Source organism: Anabas testudineus, chromosome 1 (assembly GCF_900324465.2).
Source record: "Anabas testudineus chromosome 1, fAnaTes1.2, whole genome shotgun sequence".
In the NCBI taxonomy this organism is placed as follows: Eukaryota; Metazoa; Chordata; class Actinopteri; order Anabantiformes; family Anabantidae; genus Anabas; species Anabas testudineus.
Genome location: NC_046610.1, coordinates 8,400,281 through 8,418,783, shown reverse-complemented (window position 1 = coordinate 8,418,783; position 18,503 = coordinate 8,400,281). Strand labels below are relative to the sequence as shown.

At 40.4% G+C, this 18,503-nt stretch overlaps 2 protein-coding genes across 4 annotated transcripts in view; one reads left to right on the top strand and one right to left on the bottom strand.

Annotated features, from left to right (window-relative positions):
- lrba (LPS responsive beige-like anchor protein) overlaps positions 1-18,503 on the bottom strand; it is a 160,660-nt gene that overhangs the window by 59,139 nt on the left and 83,018 nt on the right. For all 3 annotated transcript variants that reach the window (XM_026359540.1, XM_026359538.1, XM_026359539.1), the window contains exons 37-39: positions 10,917-11,041; positions 6,275-6,418; positions 4,500-4,636 (exon numbers count right to left, since the gene is read on the bottom strand). In XM_026359540.1, coding sequence (XP_026215325.1) covers positions 4,500-4,636; positions 6,275-6,418; positions 10,917-11,041 — 406 coding nt within the window. The remainder of the gene's footprint in view (positions 1-4,499; positions 4,637-6,274; positions 6,419-10,916; positions 11,042-18,503) is intronic.
- Positions 1,627-4,511, top strand: mab21l2 (mab-21-like 2). The gene is made up of 2 exons (XM_026359548.1): positions 1,627-3,235; positions 4,428-4,511. Exon 1 carries the CDS (start codon positions 1,967-1,969, stop codon positions 3,044-3,046), a length of 1,080 nt encoding a protein of 359 aa, XP_026215333.1. The 5' UTR covers positions 1,627-1,966; the 3' UTR covers positions 3,047-3,235; positions 4,428-4,511.

The following is an 18,503-nucleotide window of genomic DNA, read 5'->3' as shown; positions in this document are numbered from 1 at the left end:
GCTGCAGGGAAAATATCACAGCGACGTTTTCCTGGTTTTCTCTTATTAACGTTTACATTAAGAAGGACCTTTAAGAAACTAGGATGATTTGACTATATCTTAATAAAAAAATTGTCTCCGCTGTAATATCGATAAAATGACGAGAGACTGAAAATAATTGAACTAAAAAGCAAAAAACATTTAAAGATAATTTATTTGAAAGTCGCACAAATTGTGCAGTCAACTCATTTTACAGCTAAATGATCGTGACCTCAACTAAAAGAAACAGCGAGGTGGGAGCAGCACTTGGACTAAATATGACGAATTTTGCGTCTCCACCACGTTTTCGTGCCAAAATATCGGTCACATCGCAGCTTCTTCCCTGAGGAGGAAAGCAGCGGCTCCTTCAGTCCTCCCACAACAAGTCTGGATGACGAGGAGTCTTCAACAGGAGCCTCGAGATTTCCCACTTTAAATTATTCAGCATGGACGAGGTTCACATGAACGCGTGTGTCGTGAGGGGAGCAGCGGACACGCGTCTAGTGTCAGTGCGAAACATCGTCTGTGTGTAAATAAGTGTGAAATGTTCAATAAAATGCTGATCACGAGGTTTGTTAAAAAGCTTAGCAGGAGAATAAAAAGTGAATTGATCAGGTCGTTACAGCTGATGGTTCAGATCACGTTAATTCGAGCTTTTCAGATCCTGAGCTGCAGGTGCACTCTTATTTCTATATATTATTAATGTGTAGTTAAAACAATATTTAACTACATCAAATATGAACGATTCAGCTGCAAATCTATTTGTATTAGTAACTCCCTGAATCGCTTAGAACAAAATCAACTTGGAGCAAAAGGAAACGAACTGATCTCCAAGGAAGAGAATAAGTAAAAAGACAGATACGGAAACGCTGTTTATTGTTTTACCTGTAATTTAATTTATAAATAATTCAACCAACCGGACACGTCAGAAGACTAATTAAGAAAAGGACAATTACTCTTTCTACATCCTCAAGACATATGTAAAACGTTTGAAAACGTCGCTAACACAACTCGAAAGGACTTTTTTTTAGAGGAGAAGAATGACATGTTGCACAATCTGTTGATACTAAAAGGCCTACAACTGGATGTCATCTTCCAGCTCATTACAATTATCCTACTGAGCCTTTCAAATAGGAGTACGCTAAAACACAAAGACAAATATAGAATAAAAACTGGGAGAACCAGAGAGACACAGACTTATCTGCAGATATAAGCAGGTTTTAAGTTAAAGGCTGTCACTCACACTGTGCCTACAATCTTAATCCTCAAAAAGCACCCGGTGAAACAGCAGCACAAACAGCATCACTTGTCTTGAAATAAAGCCCTTTTTACTGCTGGATTGGAGGGTGTGCACCGGAATCTGTCCCTTTGCAAGCTAAAGGTTTGCGCTTTCTATCGACTGGGGAGCAGCGGACAGCTCCGTGCGCCCAGATGCTGCCGACTGGAGCTCTCCTGCAGGACCGCCTGCGTCTGGCTGCGCTGATTGGTCGCCTGCAGTGACAGCTCTGCACATGATTGCAGGAAGAGAAGCCCGACCCCTTTCACTCTTCCTAAAGGAGTCATTCATAAACTACACAAGTCCGGCTCACAGCTGAGTGTGGACGAAAAGTGAGCAGGGGCACAGGAGAGAGAACAACAACACGAAGAGATGAGTGGCCACAGAGCGGGTTTCTAACTTGAGCGTCTGCAGCAGGACACGGATGATACCTGAACACTGAGCCGCGCTGGAAGAGCTCATGAGTTGGACTGATATTTAGCACACTATTACGTTACATCCCTATCCGTTTCCTCCTACTCACACTGACGTCCATCCGCTGCAAAGGCAAAAAAACTTTGATTACACATTTTTCCTGCACGGGGAAGCTTTTGCCTCTGGCTTTACCGGTAAGCATTGGATCCGTCAACTTACTGCGACTCTCCGGTGTACAGCCCGGACCTCTGCCCGAACATGATCGCGACGCAGGCAAAGCTGGTTTACCAGCTAAACAAATACTACAACGAGAGATGCCAGGCTCGCAAAGCGGCCATTGCGAAGACTATAAGGGAGGTTTGTAAAGTGGTGTCGGATGTCCTGAAAGAGGTGGAAGTGCAGGAACCCCGGTTTATCAGCTCCCTCAGTGAGATAGACGCGCGCTATGAGGGGATGGAGGTCATCTCCCCCAATGAGTTTGAGGTGGTGCTTTACCTCAACCAAATGGGGGTGTTCAACTTTGTAGACGACGGCTCCTTGCCCGGCTGCGCGGTGCTGAAGCTGAGTGATGGCCGTAAAAGGAGCATGTCGCTGTGGGTGGAGTTCATCACCGCCTCGGGCTACCTATCAGCGAGAAAGATCCGCTCCAGGTTTCAGACTCTGGTGGCACAGGCCGTGGATAAATGCAGCTACCGAGACGTGGTTAAGATGGTGGCGGACACCAGCGAGGTCAAGCTACGGATCAGGGAGAGGTACGTGGTGCAGATCACCCCCGCGTTCAAGTGCACTGGGATTTGGCCTAGAAGTGCAGCTCAGTGGCCCATGCCCCACATCCCCTGGCCTGGTCCTAACCGGGTCGCAGAAGTCAAAGCTGAGGGTTTTAACCTTCTCTCCAAAGAATGCTACTCGTTAACGGGGAAGCAGAGCTCTGCAGAGAGCGACGCCTGGGTCCTCCAGTTCAGCGAGGCCGAGAACAGGCTGCTCATGGCCGGCTGCAGGAAGAAGTGTCTCTCCATCCTGAAGACTCTGAGGGACCGTCACCTGGAGCTACCGGGACAGCCGCTCAACAACTACCACATGAAGACCCTGCTGCTGTATGAGTGCGAGAAACACCCGAGAGAGACCGACTGGGACGAGTCTTGCCTCGGAGACCGACTGAATGGCATTCTGCTGCAGCTCATATCCTGTCTGCAGTGCCGCAGATGCCCCCACTACTTCTTGCCAAACTTGGACTTGTTTCAGGGAAAGCCTCACTCAGCCCTGGAGGCTGCTGCTAAGCAGACATGGAGACTAGCGAGGGAAATCCTCACCAACGCAAAAAGTTTGGACAAATTATAAAGTGACTGTCGAGGCAGAGCCGAGAGACATTTTGGGATAAAACTTAAGAGAAGGACAAAGATGATCCAAGTGATTCTCCAAGCAATGTGAAAAAAAAATCCACAAACAAAATAATGCAGCAAGCAAACAACAAAAGCCGTTTTTTAAAATGGAGCAATTGATTGGGCCACAGCCAGAGAGAAAATGAAGGTACATTTTCAGATTAATGTAAGAACTTTTAGTTGTCTTCTTTAAATGTTTTCACAAAGTGAAGAAACTTTAATTTAAATATATGCACAAAATCGTTAAGTGGAAGAATAAAATGTAGCGTGCCAAGTTCGATTCTTTTCATTATGTGACTTTAAAGAGAAATGTTAATAAAATGTTGAAAATTAAATTCCAACTTGGCCTGGTGTGTTGACGTGTTTTGACAGCTCAGATCATAGGCAAACCTGCTGCGTTTGACTTTGTGACTGTCTGATGAAGACCATTAACTTCTCCATTTTTCACGTGAGAAAATCAAATCCAATCTGTGGTCAGCACAGGAGGCACAGAAAAAAAAAAAAAAACGCCACAGCAGATTTTAAAGAAGGAATGTGGTCAGTGGACTTTGGGCTATAAGTTATTTTTACAGTGCGTCACAGGCTCAGGAGGATTTTCCAATGAATGTAAATCAACGGACTCGTGTTAATATATTGGTCTGGGAGCATCTCTGCTGTGTTTTAGCAGCAGCACCAGCTCCGGGCCTACAGCAGAGCTGAAGCCTTCCTCTGATAAATGCAGTTGATTTTAGGTAATGTAGTGCAGCCTGTGTGACAAATCCATTGTCAAGTATGTTTTAATAATTTCTGGCATAAAAAAAAAAACAATTCAAATAAATTATAATAGTATTAAAACATATCTGCTTAAATACAACATCTACACGTAGGATCATTTCGTGGAGTGTTAAACTGCGAAATTAACCAAACAACCACCTGTAGCTCAGACGATCCTACAGATAACATGGAGTCACAGTTCACATGTGAGCATAATGTTTGCAGGATTAGGTCCAAATGTTGCCCTTATGTTTTATTCTCAGCACTTCCGTGTAATTTATTTTTTCTGCTGCTGACCTTAAACATGGTTATTGCTGGTGGAAAGGCCTGCAGGCTACTGTTTGGTTTATCAGAAATACAGTTTGACCATAAATGTATTTAAATTTTTTAAAATTATTATTATTAAGAAAAAAAGATTAAAATAAAATAAAATAAAATATTGTTACATATTTTAAAATTATGCGTAAATGAGCTCTCCCTCGTTTTAATTAAAATATAAATGTTAACTCAACAACTTACTAACTTTCCATGTGTTCTTCGCTACGTTACCAGATTTTATTCTCATTTAAAACAGTAATAATTCGCAGATCATTAAAGTGTAAAGCTGACTGACTCAGCGTGCAGCAGCATCTCAGGATATCCGAGCTCCAGTCTCTCACCTTTGGATCGATGGCCTTGAAGCTCGGCTCGTCCTCGTCCACCTCGAAGTAGAGCTCGGAGGCGGTGATGGACAGGACGCCTTTCACCACCACGGCCGGAGCCACCAGCTGAGCACTGGTGCTCAGGTTTACTGGGCCTGGAGGACACACAGAGGCCGGTTAAAGAGCATCACGGAGTCGGTCTCCAAGTGGGACAAAATGCTCTAACAAAGCCACGGACGGCGAAGGTAAATTCATTAAGGAGTCCCGTTAATAAGTGGTAGAGATAACGAGGAGATTTATTGACTTTTTTAGGAATTAAAACGTTTTGTTTGTACACAACTATTCAGCATTACTGCAGTTTTCCTCTTCACACTAACTAGTGATTAGTTCAACGCAGCCTAAACTAAGAACCGGTCCACGCTGCAGGCTGCGCCCGGACCAACACCAGGCCTAACTAGCTCGCACTAAAATGAAAAATAAACATTGTACAAGTTTGACACATAATTGTCAAAAATCGACAGGCCGTCAGAATCAATTGATTGCGGGCTGTGGGGTGAAGCCCTGTTTAATCTCTCATCAATCTTAATTTATGCCAGTATGACAATGAGAGCCCGGCTCTGGGGAGCTGTGGGTGGAAGCTCTCCCCGACTCTGCACATATGAGGCTTTGTATCTGCAGATGTGCGCTGCGGAGAGAGGAGGCTGGGAGCCCGGCGTGATTTCCCCAAACACCCTCACACTCCTGCAAACGATGGAATAAACATGTATATTCATTCTTCTGCCTCTCTGAACCCCGTGAGTACTGACATGTTGTTCGTGGCTTGAAATAACATTTTTTTTTGTTCCATTCACTCAGAGACATTCAATTACACCTGCAAGCTGCAGATCTCCCGACAACCTCTGCTCAGTGCTGCAGTGCGCGCATCACTTTAGTCAACGTTTAATCCCATTGTGATCCAGTTGCATTATTTTAATGGCAGTCTGAGCCCCATTAATGCAGCTTAGTCTGCTGAGCGCTGTCACCGCACATAAAAATGCGGATTACACTGCAATCCGATTAGCGCACTATATGATATTTAATTAAGATGATTTAAATAACAGACACCAAAAGCAAAACAGCACTGTGAGCTGGATCCAATTTAATTTAAGGCTGTGTTGTAGCCCGAAAATCAGGCTAATAGGTGCATTCAGGAAGGGGAGTATAAGTGTTATCGTTGCAATGTTGCTTTTCAGATAATGTCCAATTTTGGGGTAAACAAAATCCTGGAATAAACATGGCTACTGCTGGATTAAAAAAAGAAAAAACATGTTTACAGAGTTGCTACTCAGGCCTGGGTGTGTTTGTGAAGCAGACCTCCAGTGGCAGAGACTTAAAAGCAAAGATACTGTGTTTTTACTCCTCACTCCTAAGTTAGAGGTGCAATAAAGAAAAAAGGTAAAGTATTATTCTGAATATTAGTTCATTAAAAATAATATTACTCTTTTAAACAACTAAGCCAACAATAAAACTAAAAAAGCACCACGATGTCTCCTCACCTTCACATGGGAAAGGTGTTGGTCCACCACAGGTAGTTGGTTTATACAGAAGTCGGTGTGAAAGAGCTCCAACTCAATATTCACTACAATAAAACAATAGAACTGCATATGCAGCACTTTTAGCTACGGTCTATGAAAATTACAATGACCTTAAGTCTTTATTACTTCTGGTCTACAGGACAAAAACAGAGAATGAGGAGCGAAGGAGACGACTGAGAGGCAGCTATCAAAAGTGAGGAGAATGAGCTGCTTCTTTACCTGTTAAGTTCTCCAGGTCTTTTTCCTCTAAGGACGACAACGTGTCATCGTCTCCGTCTTGTAACGTCTCACTCTCGGAGTTTTGACGTCCCAGAGCCTGACCTCTTATGGACTGCTTCCCTTTGAGGATATCTTCCTCCGACGCTAGATAGGAAAAAGGTTTTTTTTTTTATTACACTTTTAATACAACAAAATGACAAGAATAAGATTATAGAAGTGTGGTTAAAATCAAATCCATATTGTTTCATAAGTGAACATGTTGCAATTTTATTTCAGTGCAGGAGTATGACGGCATTTGAAGTTGTAATAATCACATTTCAGCAGATTTTATGTTTAACTGAAATCAAACACCCAACTCAGACATGTTTTTTTCTGTGGAAGCAAAAATAATCAGTAGTTACAGCCTGAGCAACTATTCAAAAACATGAAATAAAATGTTGTATAGCTCTACATTTCAGATATTACTAAGAAAACAAAGAGTATTTTGGTTTAAGCTACAGGTTCTAGAGCTATAGCGGTAAATAATAATGTAAAGTACTTTAGTAGTCTAGAACTTTATTTTTGTTATCTTCCAAAGGCAGGAACAGAAAAAAGAATAACTTCTGTCAGATAAAATGTTAATATAGTAACCTATAATCCAAGTATTTGCACAGCTGATCAGTACTGCAGCTTAACCTTGATTCAGAAGTTAATAGCAATGCTGACTTGCGGTGCATTTTGACCCTCGCAGAGCTACGGCGAGACAGGCGAACTGAGCAGGACAGACAAAACGCTGACATATTCCTCACCCAAAATCTAAATGCATTTTGCCCTTTAACATACATACGTTGTAACCGACACAACTGTACGCTAATATTATCCAAAGCCATTTAAACAAAATGAGGGTTGCACACTGCCCATTTTGACTTCAACTGAACATGACTTGAGGTTTCAAATGGATTATTTAAGAAAAATGGTAATCTGCAAACATTTACAGAGCCCTGCATTCCCCAGTGGTGCATGGTAAAGATCCACGGACACAAGTTCACAGAACAAATACTAGCTGGCATGTCTTCCCTCTTTGTAAACACAGCAGGCAATATAGTGAGAGCTGTTTGCTGCTCCCGTGCATATGTTTTTTAATTCAGCATTATGGTAAAGGCAACAGTTTTAGTCCAGTGAGTCACTGATTACATAGTAGTTTTTTTCCCCTTCATCATCACCTGAGGGGAGATCAATTGCACTTCCTAAAAATGCACAGCCGCGTCATGTGGTTATATACCTTCAAGCTGCTAGAGGAGCTGGGCTAAAAAATCTCGTCATGGAAAATATGCAGCTCACTGATATTTAGAATGGTCTTCCTGTAATTAAGCCTCCCTGGAGGATTCTTTAGTTAGCAGGCTGAAATTACTACCAGCTCCCCTAATACGTACCACATGCCATTGTATTCACACCAAGCAAGTGGACAAGGGACTTGTCAGATAATCTTAAAAACAGAGATGTTGTTCAGCGTCTTTGCATTTCACCGTAAACATGCTTTAAATATCTCATCCTAATATGCAAACAGTATTCATCTCTATTATCAAACCATACTAGTGCACTGTCTGATGCAACTAAACCTTGTGACTAAGCTGATCCAAAATCCTACTCCTACAGTTACACTCAAACGCTAGTTCTTAATCACTCCTCAGTTACACTGAAGTAACCAAAATAATGGTCAGTCAGCATATTGTTGAAGAAGAAAAGCTATTTTCAGCAGAGTTGTGCCAGTTATCAGACATGCGTACGTAACAGAAACATTCACACTCATGTAAGTGACAGGCTACGTGCTAACTTTTCACCCTTTGTGTTCTTAAAGTAGCAACTGTTTATTTTTTCTTCTTTTAATTTGACAATCCTGAGGTTTTGGTGATGTTGTACATGCATGTGTGTGCCTCGATGTGCGTTTGGGGAATTATGTGCAACACACAAAGTCATACAATTGTTCAACTTAGAGTTTTTAACAGAGAATCTGAGTGTGCAACTGTAAAATATAGACTTAACTTATATTTATATTTAAAATATTAAATAGCAATAATCCCAGAAAATACTGAAAAAATCTGTATTTTTTTATTTAAATCCACAACTAGCATTAGCTATTTTAAATTAAGGTCTCAATTTAATGCAAGGATAATTTAAACAGATTACTCAGGTGAACAATTTATGCAAACAGCAAGCAGGCATCTTAAAAAAAAAAAAAACCCTACCATGGCACTTCAGCCTCATCACTCAACACACAGGGAGCAGAAACGTGCATAAATCCCAACAGGTTACACTTTTTCCAAGACCCCATTTCCCGACTGAGAGGCTCAACTACCTGCTTATACAACTCAAGGCATGCATGGTCACAGCAATTAAATTGTCAAAATTAACAAATTTGTTTTTAACGGAAGCGTAGCCAGGAGTGTGGTCATGAGGCGAGTATTGATTACCAGAACAGAGACATTAGTCTTCAGGTATTTACTCTGCCACCTCTGGTACACGAGGCCCGGACCAGACCAAATCAATCCCCAGAAAAGATGGTTCTTTCCAGCCATAAATACATAACAGCCTACTCAAGCCTACTGGCCGCCACACACTCTCCTGTGGAAATCATCTTGGCGCAGTATGAATGATAACAGTTGTCCATATCCTTAACGCAGAAATGCACATTTTTCTTCATGTTTCACGGAAGGGACATAGTTCCTTCCTTTTATAAACGATAAATAAAACATTGTTACAATATAACCCCATATAAAAAATGCTAAATATTTTCTGTTGCCATTCTAAATTACGATCATGCGTGAGATTTGAAAAACACTGCCACAAGTAGCTATAAAATTAGGGTAAATTCTGGCTTGATCTTATACTAAATATTTTCTTAGGGAGTAAGACTGCATTTTCCCTTCTGCATCTGATGAATATAATTACAGCCAGATATGACCTTTGTGCTCTGTTTGAATACTCAGCACTGCATTCTCATCTTGAGCTGCACTTCCGTAACAAATGTCGGGTCGACTAAAACAAGACGAAAGGTTACATCAGAAAATGGATGCCGTCAGGCTTCAATGTCAAAGAGTTATTTTAATGATATATTCCCATACTTCAGCCAGGCAGCATGTTCTCTTGAGGTAGCATACCCTCGCCACAACTGGCTGCTGGCTATTTTTACACTGTCTCGACTTTGAAACTAAATGTTGTTTGCAGGAATTTGTCTTTTTTTCCCCCAGCGTTGAATATATGCAGCACATAAGCTGAAATAGTTCTGAATAAAACTGAATACCAGACCAAACGCCCGATAAACTAACTAACAGAACACCTTCAATGCAAAGAAGCCTAATGTGATGTTTATTCTCTGTCATGATCTAGTTAACAAGAAGGAATAAAGTCATATTCTGAGGCTTGCAGCAGAGCAACAGTGACCAGCTGGACTGTGTCTGCAGCTGCCTCCACACTGTAGCCATTACTCCAGACCAGAAGTCTCCCAGGATCCTGAGATCCTCTACACTTATTGCTTTTAGATCACATTCTTATTGACTCCTGTCACACCTGCCATTTGTCTTGGAGAATGATGTCACATTTAAGGGAACTTTTGCAGGTGACACACTGAGGGCATTTTGGTGCAGAAATGGGCCAAGTATTGGAGAGAGTAACTGATTGAGGTGGTGAATGCAGGTCCAGCGTGACGATGTTGATTGCAAACCCTGATGTGTGCTGGATCTTTTCATAAATGAGGGATTAAATGCATTCTAGAAAGAAATGTGACTCCTGGTGTTAATGCAGGGACATGTGTCGTTTAGATATAGTGGTTATATGTGACAGCTGGGAATGCTGAGTTGTTCTCAGACAAGTTTTATTGAAAATTTGCACCTGCGTTTATAGAGTAAAGTGCACGGAAACAGTGAAAATTTATTTGGAAAAACTAACCTGTATTTTTGGTTTTAAAAATAACCCCGAACTTAATATGCTGCTACGACATATTCATCAATATGTCTTAGTAGCATATTGATGAAGTGTTTCAAAACCACATTTAATTTTCCACTCATTTTTCTTCAGCAAAAATACATGCTGGACTGCAAATAGTGTTTTCCTTGCATAAAACTCGAGGTATAAATGAAACATATTACCATACAACAATGCTGGGCCTTAAAATAATATAAATTTACTTCAATTAAAGACCTCAAAATATAATTAATTTTGACTGTAAAACATATGTATTTTATTGTGTTTACATCTGATCTTAGGACTTATTCTGCAAAGCATTATATCAAAGGTATAAAGGGTGTTAATGTTACTTACCACTGATACCAGCCACTGTTACGCAGCCAATAAAAAAATAGAACAGAATATCACATTTCATGCCATTGACAGCTGCTCAGTAAAGAAAAAGAATTTCTGCGTAAAGTATGCTAACACTCAGGCTCCTTATTAGTCCAGCTTTGCATAATGGGAGGCAGGGTATGAAATTACCTGTGTGAAATTCAAATGAGGGTGCTATTTTACTGTGTCTTGTGGTACAATAAATCTTTTATTGCATTGGGAGGACTAATTTTTATTGCCTTGTACATGGTGCTACCACCAAGTGAGTAAGAAAGGCAGTGCAAACACCAGACAGGGATGAGGGAACATGGTGGATGAGACTGACCGTGTTCAGCAGCGGCTTTGAGCGTAGCCTCTGAGTGAGTGGATCCGAAGGGGTTCCTGACGAAGCGACGTCGCCGTCTTAAATCGTCCTCCCAGTAGTCCAGGCGCCAGAACTCCCTCGGCCGGCTGCAACGAGACATAAGTAGCACATGTGTTAGCAATTACCAGCCAGCATGGTATAGCAGGCCAGCATTAGCACTCAGTCCGAGCAAGAATACATAAAGCCAGCATTGTCTTTTTCTTTTTTTTTACCCCTAGAAATACTCCTTAAGAACATACACTTATACACAAGCTTAGAACCCAAATCATTGTATTCTCCAACAACGACAGTATCTCCTTCTGAGAGGCTTTCCTTGAGAAGGTAAACTGAGTACTAAGTACCATCACACAGGAATGGGCATGACAGTGTGGTCATTTTCCACATACTTTTATGGCATGTGCTCCCATTCTAAGCTCATTTTAAACCCAGCAGGACACCTCTTGTCAGGAATCATGGCTAGCAGGATAAGGAGGAGGCCATTACAAACACAGAGGAAGGCGTGGATAGCATTACCAATATTAATCATTATCTATAGCCTCCATTTTTCCTACCAATTTACAACTCCCTTTACCAAGCCTGGTCGGTAAATTAAAGAAAAGGAAAGTGTTAACATTTAATGAGGAGTCTCTGCCATATACTGATGCATTGTGAATGTATACTGTGTACCTTATCATGTGTACTTTGATTGGTACTATGATTTAAATAAAATATAATTTACACTGTTCTGTACCAATGAGGCATGAGGCATTACAAAAAAATATTTCTTGAATTATAAATTTCTTCCCTTTTGTTTGTAAAAGAAACTTTACCAAACAAAAAGCTGTTCATTTTTCTATACCACAGCATGAACAGGCAATAAATGAATGATCTCAATCTAAACTCTACTGTATTGTCTTGTCCAGTCCTTGAGTGTGTTGTGTAAATGGGTCTTAAGCCGATTGCAACAGTAGCTGGTAAAATACTGTAAATGTCTTCAATTCCACTGTGTTTAACTACTGTAAGTGAAAATTTGATGCTCAGCAGAAACAAGATTTTTGTCAGGTTTAAAATCATGACTCGGTTGTTCATAAGTGGCTGCAGTGTCTCCTGTGAACGTGTAAAAAGACACAGTTCATGATTTCAGTGGCATAAGCTATGACGGGAGAACCCCAACATACTTTATGTGATCTACTCTTGAATGCTGCTCTGGCCAGGGGCTCCTCACAAATCTTCAGTCTAACACCAATGATCACACAGGGGCCTCTAAAAGGGAAAGGAGCTTTACGGAAGAAAATAAATACTATTTCCAAGCGAGTCCTTTAAAACCTTGTATGCCCTGGCTAATGAAAACCATCGATTATTTGATTTACTTAGATAAAAGAAAAAAGAAAGATCAGTCACAAAAGGCCAGATGATGAGTGGAGAGTGGCTCATATCTTATGGCTGTATATAAAGTGCATTTAGTTTGGCGCATACAGGAGCACCCCAGAATACAAATATGGGAAAATGTTTCACAATATGAAGCTTGAAATGAAAAGAAAAAAAAATTCTATATATAATTTTTTTTCTTTTCTGTCTACAGAGTAGTAAATGGAACAAGATTGTGTGTGTGGGGGTGTGTGCATAAGGCAAGTTGGAAAGACATAAGAGACGCAGGTCTGTGCCGGACCAGATTTCTCACCAGTGACAAAGACCCTACTCCATGTTTGCGTGTGATAGTCTCTGAATGCAAATGGCCACTTCATCATCCTGCCTGCAATGGTATTCATCTATGAAAATAATTATCAAGGTTGTGCATGGCACACAGCTCCGAATCAGGATGCACTCGTCCCTCAGCTCATGGAAGAGGGGGGTCTGTCCAATTCACACAATACGCATTAATCCATCAGGAGGGGAACCACTGGCTGAAGTAATTAGTCATGGCATGAGGCGACCACCCCTGCCAGTCATATTCCTCCCGCTCACCGTGAACAGGCGACAATGGAAGTCCTAATGATGGGGTGCTAGAAGAGGTGGTCGGACGATGAAAGATACCTCGTCATCAATCCCTGATGAGAGCGCCACTATAACACGAATGGAGATGTACAGAGCTATGCAACCCCCAACCGCACTCCGAGTGCGTTTCCACAAAGATGATAAATTATTCAGAGCTCATCCATCCTCCTAGGGCATCCTTGGCAGAATTTACTGAAGCACCATTCTTCAAAATAACAACAATTAAAATAACAAAGGGTCAGCGTTGTGCTGTGGCTCACGGCGACCACTTGTGTAATTAGTAATTAGTTTGATCATAAAAGGTGTCTGAAAGGCCGTTCGTTAAGCCTGAAGTGACTGTTGTCGGATGATCAAAGCAGGAGAGCGCACAGAAACTGACGGAGGGAGTGTGTGTGTTCCTTAAAATCAGAGCAATACTTAAACAGGCTCTGAGTTTGTGCTTGCTGAGAAGAAAATGTTCAGCGATACCCAGCCTAATGTAGACCACATTGGCTTCTGATGAAACAGGGTCCGGAAGGGTTTTATGTGAGGTAGTAAATAGCTATTACTTTTTTTTCCTCGTTCTTTTCTTTAAACATCTTTTGGATGCTCTTCAGGACTCTGAAGTTGTAAATTTAAGGAAGTTTACCAACATAGAAGACAAATGGGAAAGCTCAGGTTTCTGCTTTTATGTAGCCCTGATGTTCTCTCTCTCTAATCAGTTAACAAAACAGTTATGCATTAGATTTAATAAACTCAACACCAACCATAACACGCTGCAAGGATATATTTTACTGGTTTGTTTTTTGGGATTTTAATTGTACTACTAAATAGTCCATTTACTTCAAAACAAAGCTGGCGTACAAGTAGATCTGGCATTGCTAGGTGACATACTAAACAAATGGTTTAATTGTATTGAGTGTTCAGTTTGAGAGCTGGGTCAGGATTAATGCAACACTTATTTGGAAACAACAGCATTTAGAAAAGCGGATGGCCTAGTGAGCGACAACTACGTTCACTAAGTCCTCTACAATAAACTATTCCCAGATACATTTATGATGTTTACCCAAATAACAAACAGCAAGCAGAGTTTACACCACTGTATCACGATATGACGTTGATAAGTAAAATCACATGTTTAAACTTATTTTTATGAGATTCCTGATTTTATTTTTTTCTTTACTTTGTTGCAGGCAATTACAGTTTCCTGTAGCACCAACCCTACTTCCCTGGGGGAGTGTTAAAGTTTAATCCTATCCTAAATATAACACTAATCTAGTATTTAAAAACCCTAAAATAAACAATCCCACTCCAAGTCACCTCTATTAATCATAATGTACTATTGAGAGTAGTGGATTTCTAAGCAGTTGTGTCTGAGGGCCAGCACTGCTGCGCTGCTGCTTATCATTATCAAACGGCCAGTTTAAACATGTTAATAAATTCTCTCTGCGGGTCCTGGAAGTTTGATAGCACTGCTGTTTCAACAGCACAATTGTTCAATTGCTGACAAAGACTAATGATTATCATCCATCAATATGCAATCAGACAGAATAGTCTAGGGACAGACACATCGCAGTTTTCTCACCATTTTTAGCAAAGTGTCTTTTTAAAGAAACATCAGAAAGTGACATTAGAAGTAGATTCTAATTTCCTGTTGGATTATTATTTTTTTTATTTTATTTTCATTTGAATGCTTTTTGGAAAAGCTAGAGTTTACCACAGGCGTGTATGGAGAAGTAAAGACTTATGACTGTTTTGCATGGGTTTATTTTCAAAGCATTTGATATTATGTAAATAATAACATGACCTTTATCATAGCAAGCAGGACATGCAGAGTGAATATGCTTTCATATATCACCACAAGCGGCTGCACTTTGGCACAAACAGTCATTCATAACCTTTCTGCTAAATTAATTTGGGTAGTCAATGAGACCTGCATATGCAGAAGAGATTTCTCTACTTGCTTATTTTATATTAATGCCAGTTCCCATTGGCAACCCTCAAATTGCTCAAACATTGCCGCTATCCCCAGGACCATTTTGCTTTGATTTGCATAAACTACATGTTTAGAAAAAATGGGAGAGCAGGAATAGATTGAGGATTTGTCATGTTGAGGACTGGTTGCTGGAGCATTGGCTCTTTGTCAAATGGTGGCAGTGATCGCTTCGATGGTATCTCCTGACTCAAATTAAAATGAAACAGGACCACATACCTTACCAGTGAAATTGTTTGGCATGATTAAGTCTCGCTGAAGTGATTTTCTACATTTGCATTAATGCTTATCTTTTCCACTCCGAAGAGGTGTACGAGAGAACATCTATGTGTGTACGTTAATTCACCTCAGCTAATGTTGTTTACAAGATTTGCCAGAGGTAATGTTGGGGTCATAGACCTGGCAATATTTCCCTCTTATCCTCTGATATGACAGTCTACATGTAATTTTGCTGAGCCTTATTGTTAATCACAAAGTCAATTTCAAGACATTTAATAAGTCTATTTCCAATTTAATACTGGGCAAGGAGTGATCAAATATGTGTTTTTTGTTAACAACAAAAAAAGATCAAATTAAAGGGCATTCATATGAAGAAGACCTAAAATATAGCCTGTGAGAGACAGAACTCACTTCTGTACATTTGCAGCTTTTGTTTTCACTCTCGTTATCTCCCTTTTCGCTATGTTTGCTGCTAACACACAAGTGTGCACATGCTCTCATTACCAAGACAACATAAGCACCTACCACTCCTCCCAATTAACTCCAATTTATCCAAGACCTTTCAAAAAGTGATCTGAAAAAAGGAAAGAAAAAAAAAAAAAGGCCAGAGCAATATTGCATCTCTGCAACATCACCAGCTTGTGTGGATCAAAGTACTCCCATGGGTGGGAGGCAAACGGCTTCAGACGCCCCACAATGCAATGCAGCCAAATGAAATAATGCAAATCAAGCCCTAATTACCACCAGCTTAGCGTGCAGCTTCCAATTAGCAGCAATTACAGTCAGTGTAAATTCACCAACAAAACAGCCAGACAATTACAGACTAATGATATCAGATTTCATGGGTTCAGTGTTGTATTTAGTAGGGCTGTAAATATTGACCAAAACACAGGAATGTCTAACATGGTGTAAAAAGCAATTTCCATCACAATGAGGTTATTCAGTGCTAAAAGTTATGTTAAAATAGCTCGACTGTTTGCCTTATGAATATTATCTAAACATCAAAGACATAATAAATAGTGTATATAGACTTCCACTGCTACAGCACTGAAGTGGTACCATCTGTATTTTTGATGAAGAGTCACATTTTTCCCGTGATTTTGACAGCATGCATTTAAGGCCATTTATCATCACTACCGCGAGGTAATGAGGGCATCCACTGGACCAGAGTTGCATAATTCTGCCATTACTGGCCCATTGTAATAATCTTCTGACCTCTAGCTTTCAGAGCTGATCTTGAACGGTATGACAAATCTGAAGTCGTACCCACATTTCTAACATACCCAAAAAGGAAAACACAGTGGAGAACCTCAAGGTCAGCAGTGACTGAGAATCTAAAGATTCCCCCCCCCATCTAAAAATTCACATTCATAACACAAACATGAGACCTTATATCTCAAGGCCAAAACCAACCGTCATCATAAATGTCTGTTTCATCTACTGTATGATTTTCAAACTAAACAAATTGTACACTAAAGGGCTCAGAAATACTTACAAATATGTTAAACAAACAAATCAATCATATCTGTGTACAAGTCCAGTGTGTCCTGCTTCAGTGTGATGCAGGACTACAAGACCTGGGCTGTCTGCTATTCATGAGCACCTCCTCCCCTCTCTCCATCATACGGCTGTGCTCATTATACAGCACTTATAGCTCAGCGTGTGCATATGTGTGTGTGTGTGTGTGTGTCAAGTGCAGCAATTCCACTGAAGGTGATTGAGACGATCATATAAACAGAAGTCTGACTAACTATAATGGCCATGTAGTTATGGCTTCATTTGACAATATAAACTAAAAGAATGAAAACATCGACAGCAGCAGCAGCATTCACCCAGATTCATTTCCTTAAATATGTCGATCTACATTTTAAATTATTTATCAGGTGGTTGTTCCGACATTACACTTCTACAACTACAACTATTTAACTTGATTGACTGTATACTTACAGTTTCTAAAAAAAAATAAGACATTTGCAGGTCCATGATAATTTTAATATTCTGCCGTCCTTGTGTATATAGATATGGAGAACATGCACAGTTTTTTTTTTTTTAGATTGTAACCAACTCTAAAAATACAGTAACTAATGCATATACTGTTCAGTATGCACAGATTCCTCCCATACTATGCTTACTTAGAACTCACTGCTGTAAAATAATTTCATCTTAACATAGTAAAAGTGTTCATCTCACTGTGATTAACAAAAAAACAAAACAAAACCTTACATATTAAACTCCCCCTGTCTTTTTCTCACAGGGTAGTGCCGAACTTGAACTCAGACACAGGGAAGGGGGTGTAAAGTAAATCCACAGCTGGAATAAAAGCTGAACATCCATGATTAAAGGATGGTCCACGGTCCCCTGCTCTCTATACAGGGCACATTGGTGTTTTATGTGTCCTTTTTTCTGTCTTAGTTGCACAAGAAAGTGCTGGATTCCAAAGATAAAGGTGATTTTTTGGCAAATGGTGAAAGTAGCAAAATAAATGGCCTGCTGGTCCCATGGTGTAATTACAGTGGCTGGAAGCATACCAATCTATCACGAGGAGGACGGGGGGGCTGACACGCAGCAAAGGGGTTAGTCAAAGGAGATAGCCTTTGACTAACTACTAGCCCTGGACAATCGATACTCTGCAGATATTGCATTCAGACAGAATGGAGGAAAAAAGCCCTAAAAACTTCCCAAATGGTTTTTCATTCAGATATTGATCAGCACCCTTTTATCATGACCTTGCTCCACCAAGGCCATATACTTTCTTAAAGGTATATGAAACTCATAAATCTGAGCGTTGCTACAGAGCCACATCAGGCTGTGAGCAGCGAGGCAGTGAGGCAGGATGGTGTAATTGGTCTTTCCGGGATGGCAACCTTCTTTCATACTTTATAACAAGGATTCTGTTACATTTCAAAGCTGCTAGTAAGAAGGCGGACAATACGGAGAAAAGAATCTAAAGACAAATGGGTGAGGGTAGATTGTGTACATTAACAGTACTCTATTTAGTTAATAGTTCAACGCAGTAATGCTCTATCAAGGGTACTTTTGCAGTTATAAGGGAACATGGGAACCTTAGTAACTGATGCACTTTTAATTGAACATGTTGTTGTTGTGATTTTAAATGATTCACTGTGTGTCATTTTTTTTTTGTCTCAGTCTGCACTGCAACACTTAACCATGCTAACATATGGACATCATCAGCTGTTAATATGTTCCACCGTGACACTTTGTTACTATTCCTTACAGCACGAGCCACTGTACTGTATATACAGCCGAGGTAAATGTTATCATTAAGGCTATATTCTAATTCATATCCATGAGCCACACTGCACGGTAGGGCCTTTGTGGCACGTTATTTTATGTAACTGATGGAACGCACGTCTGTCAAACAT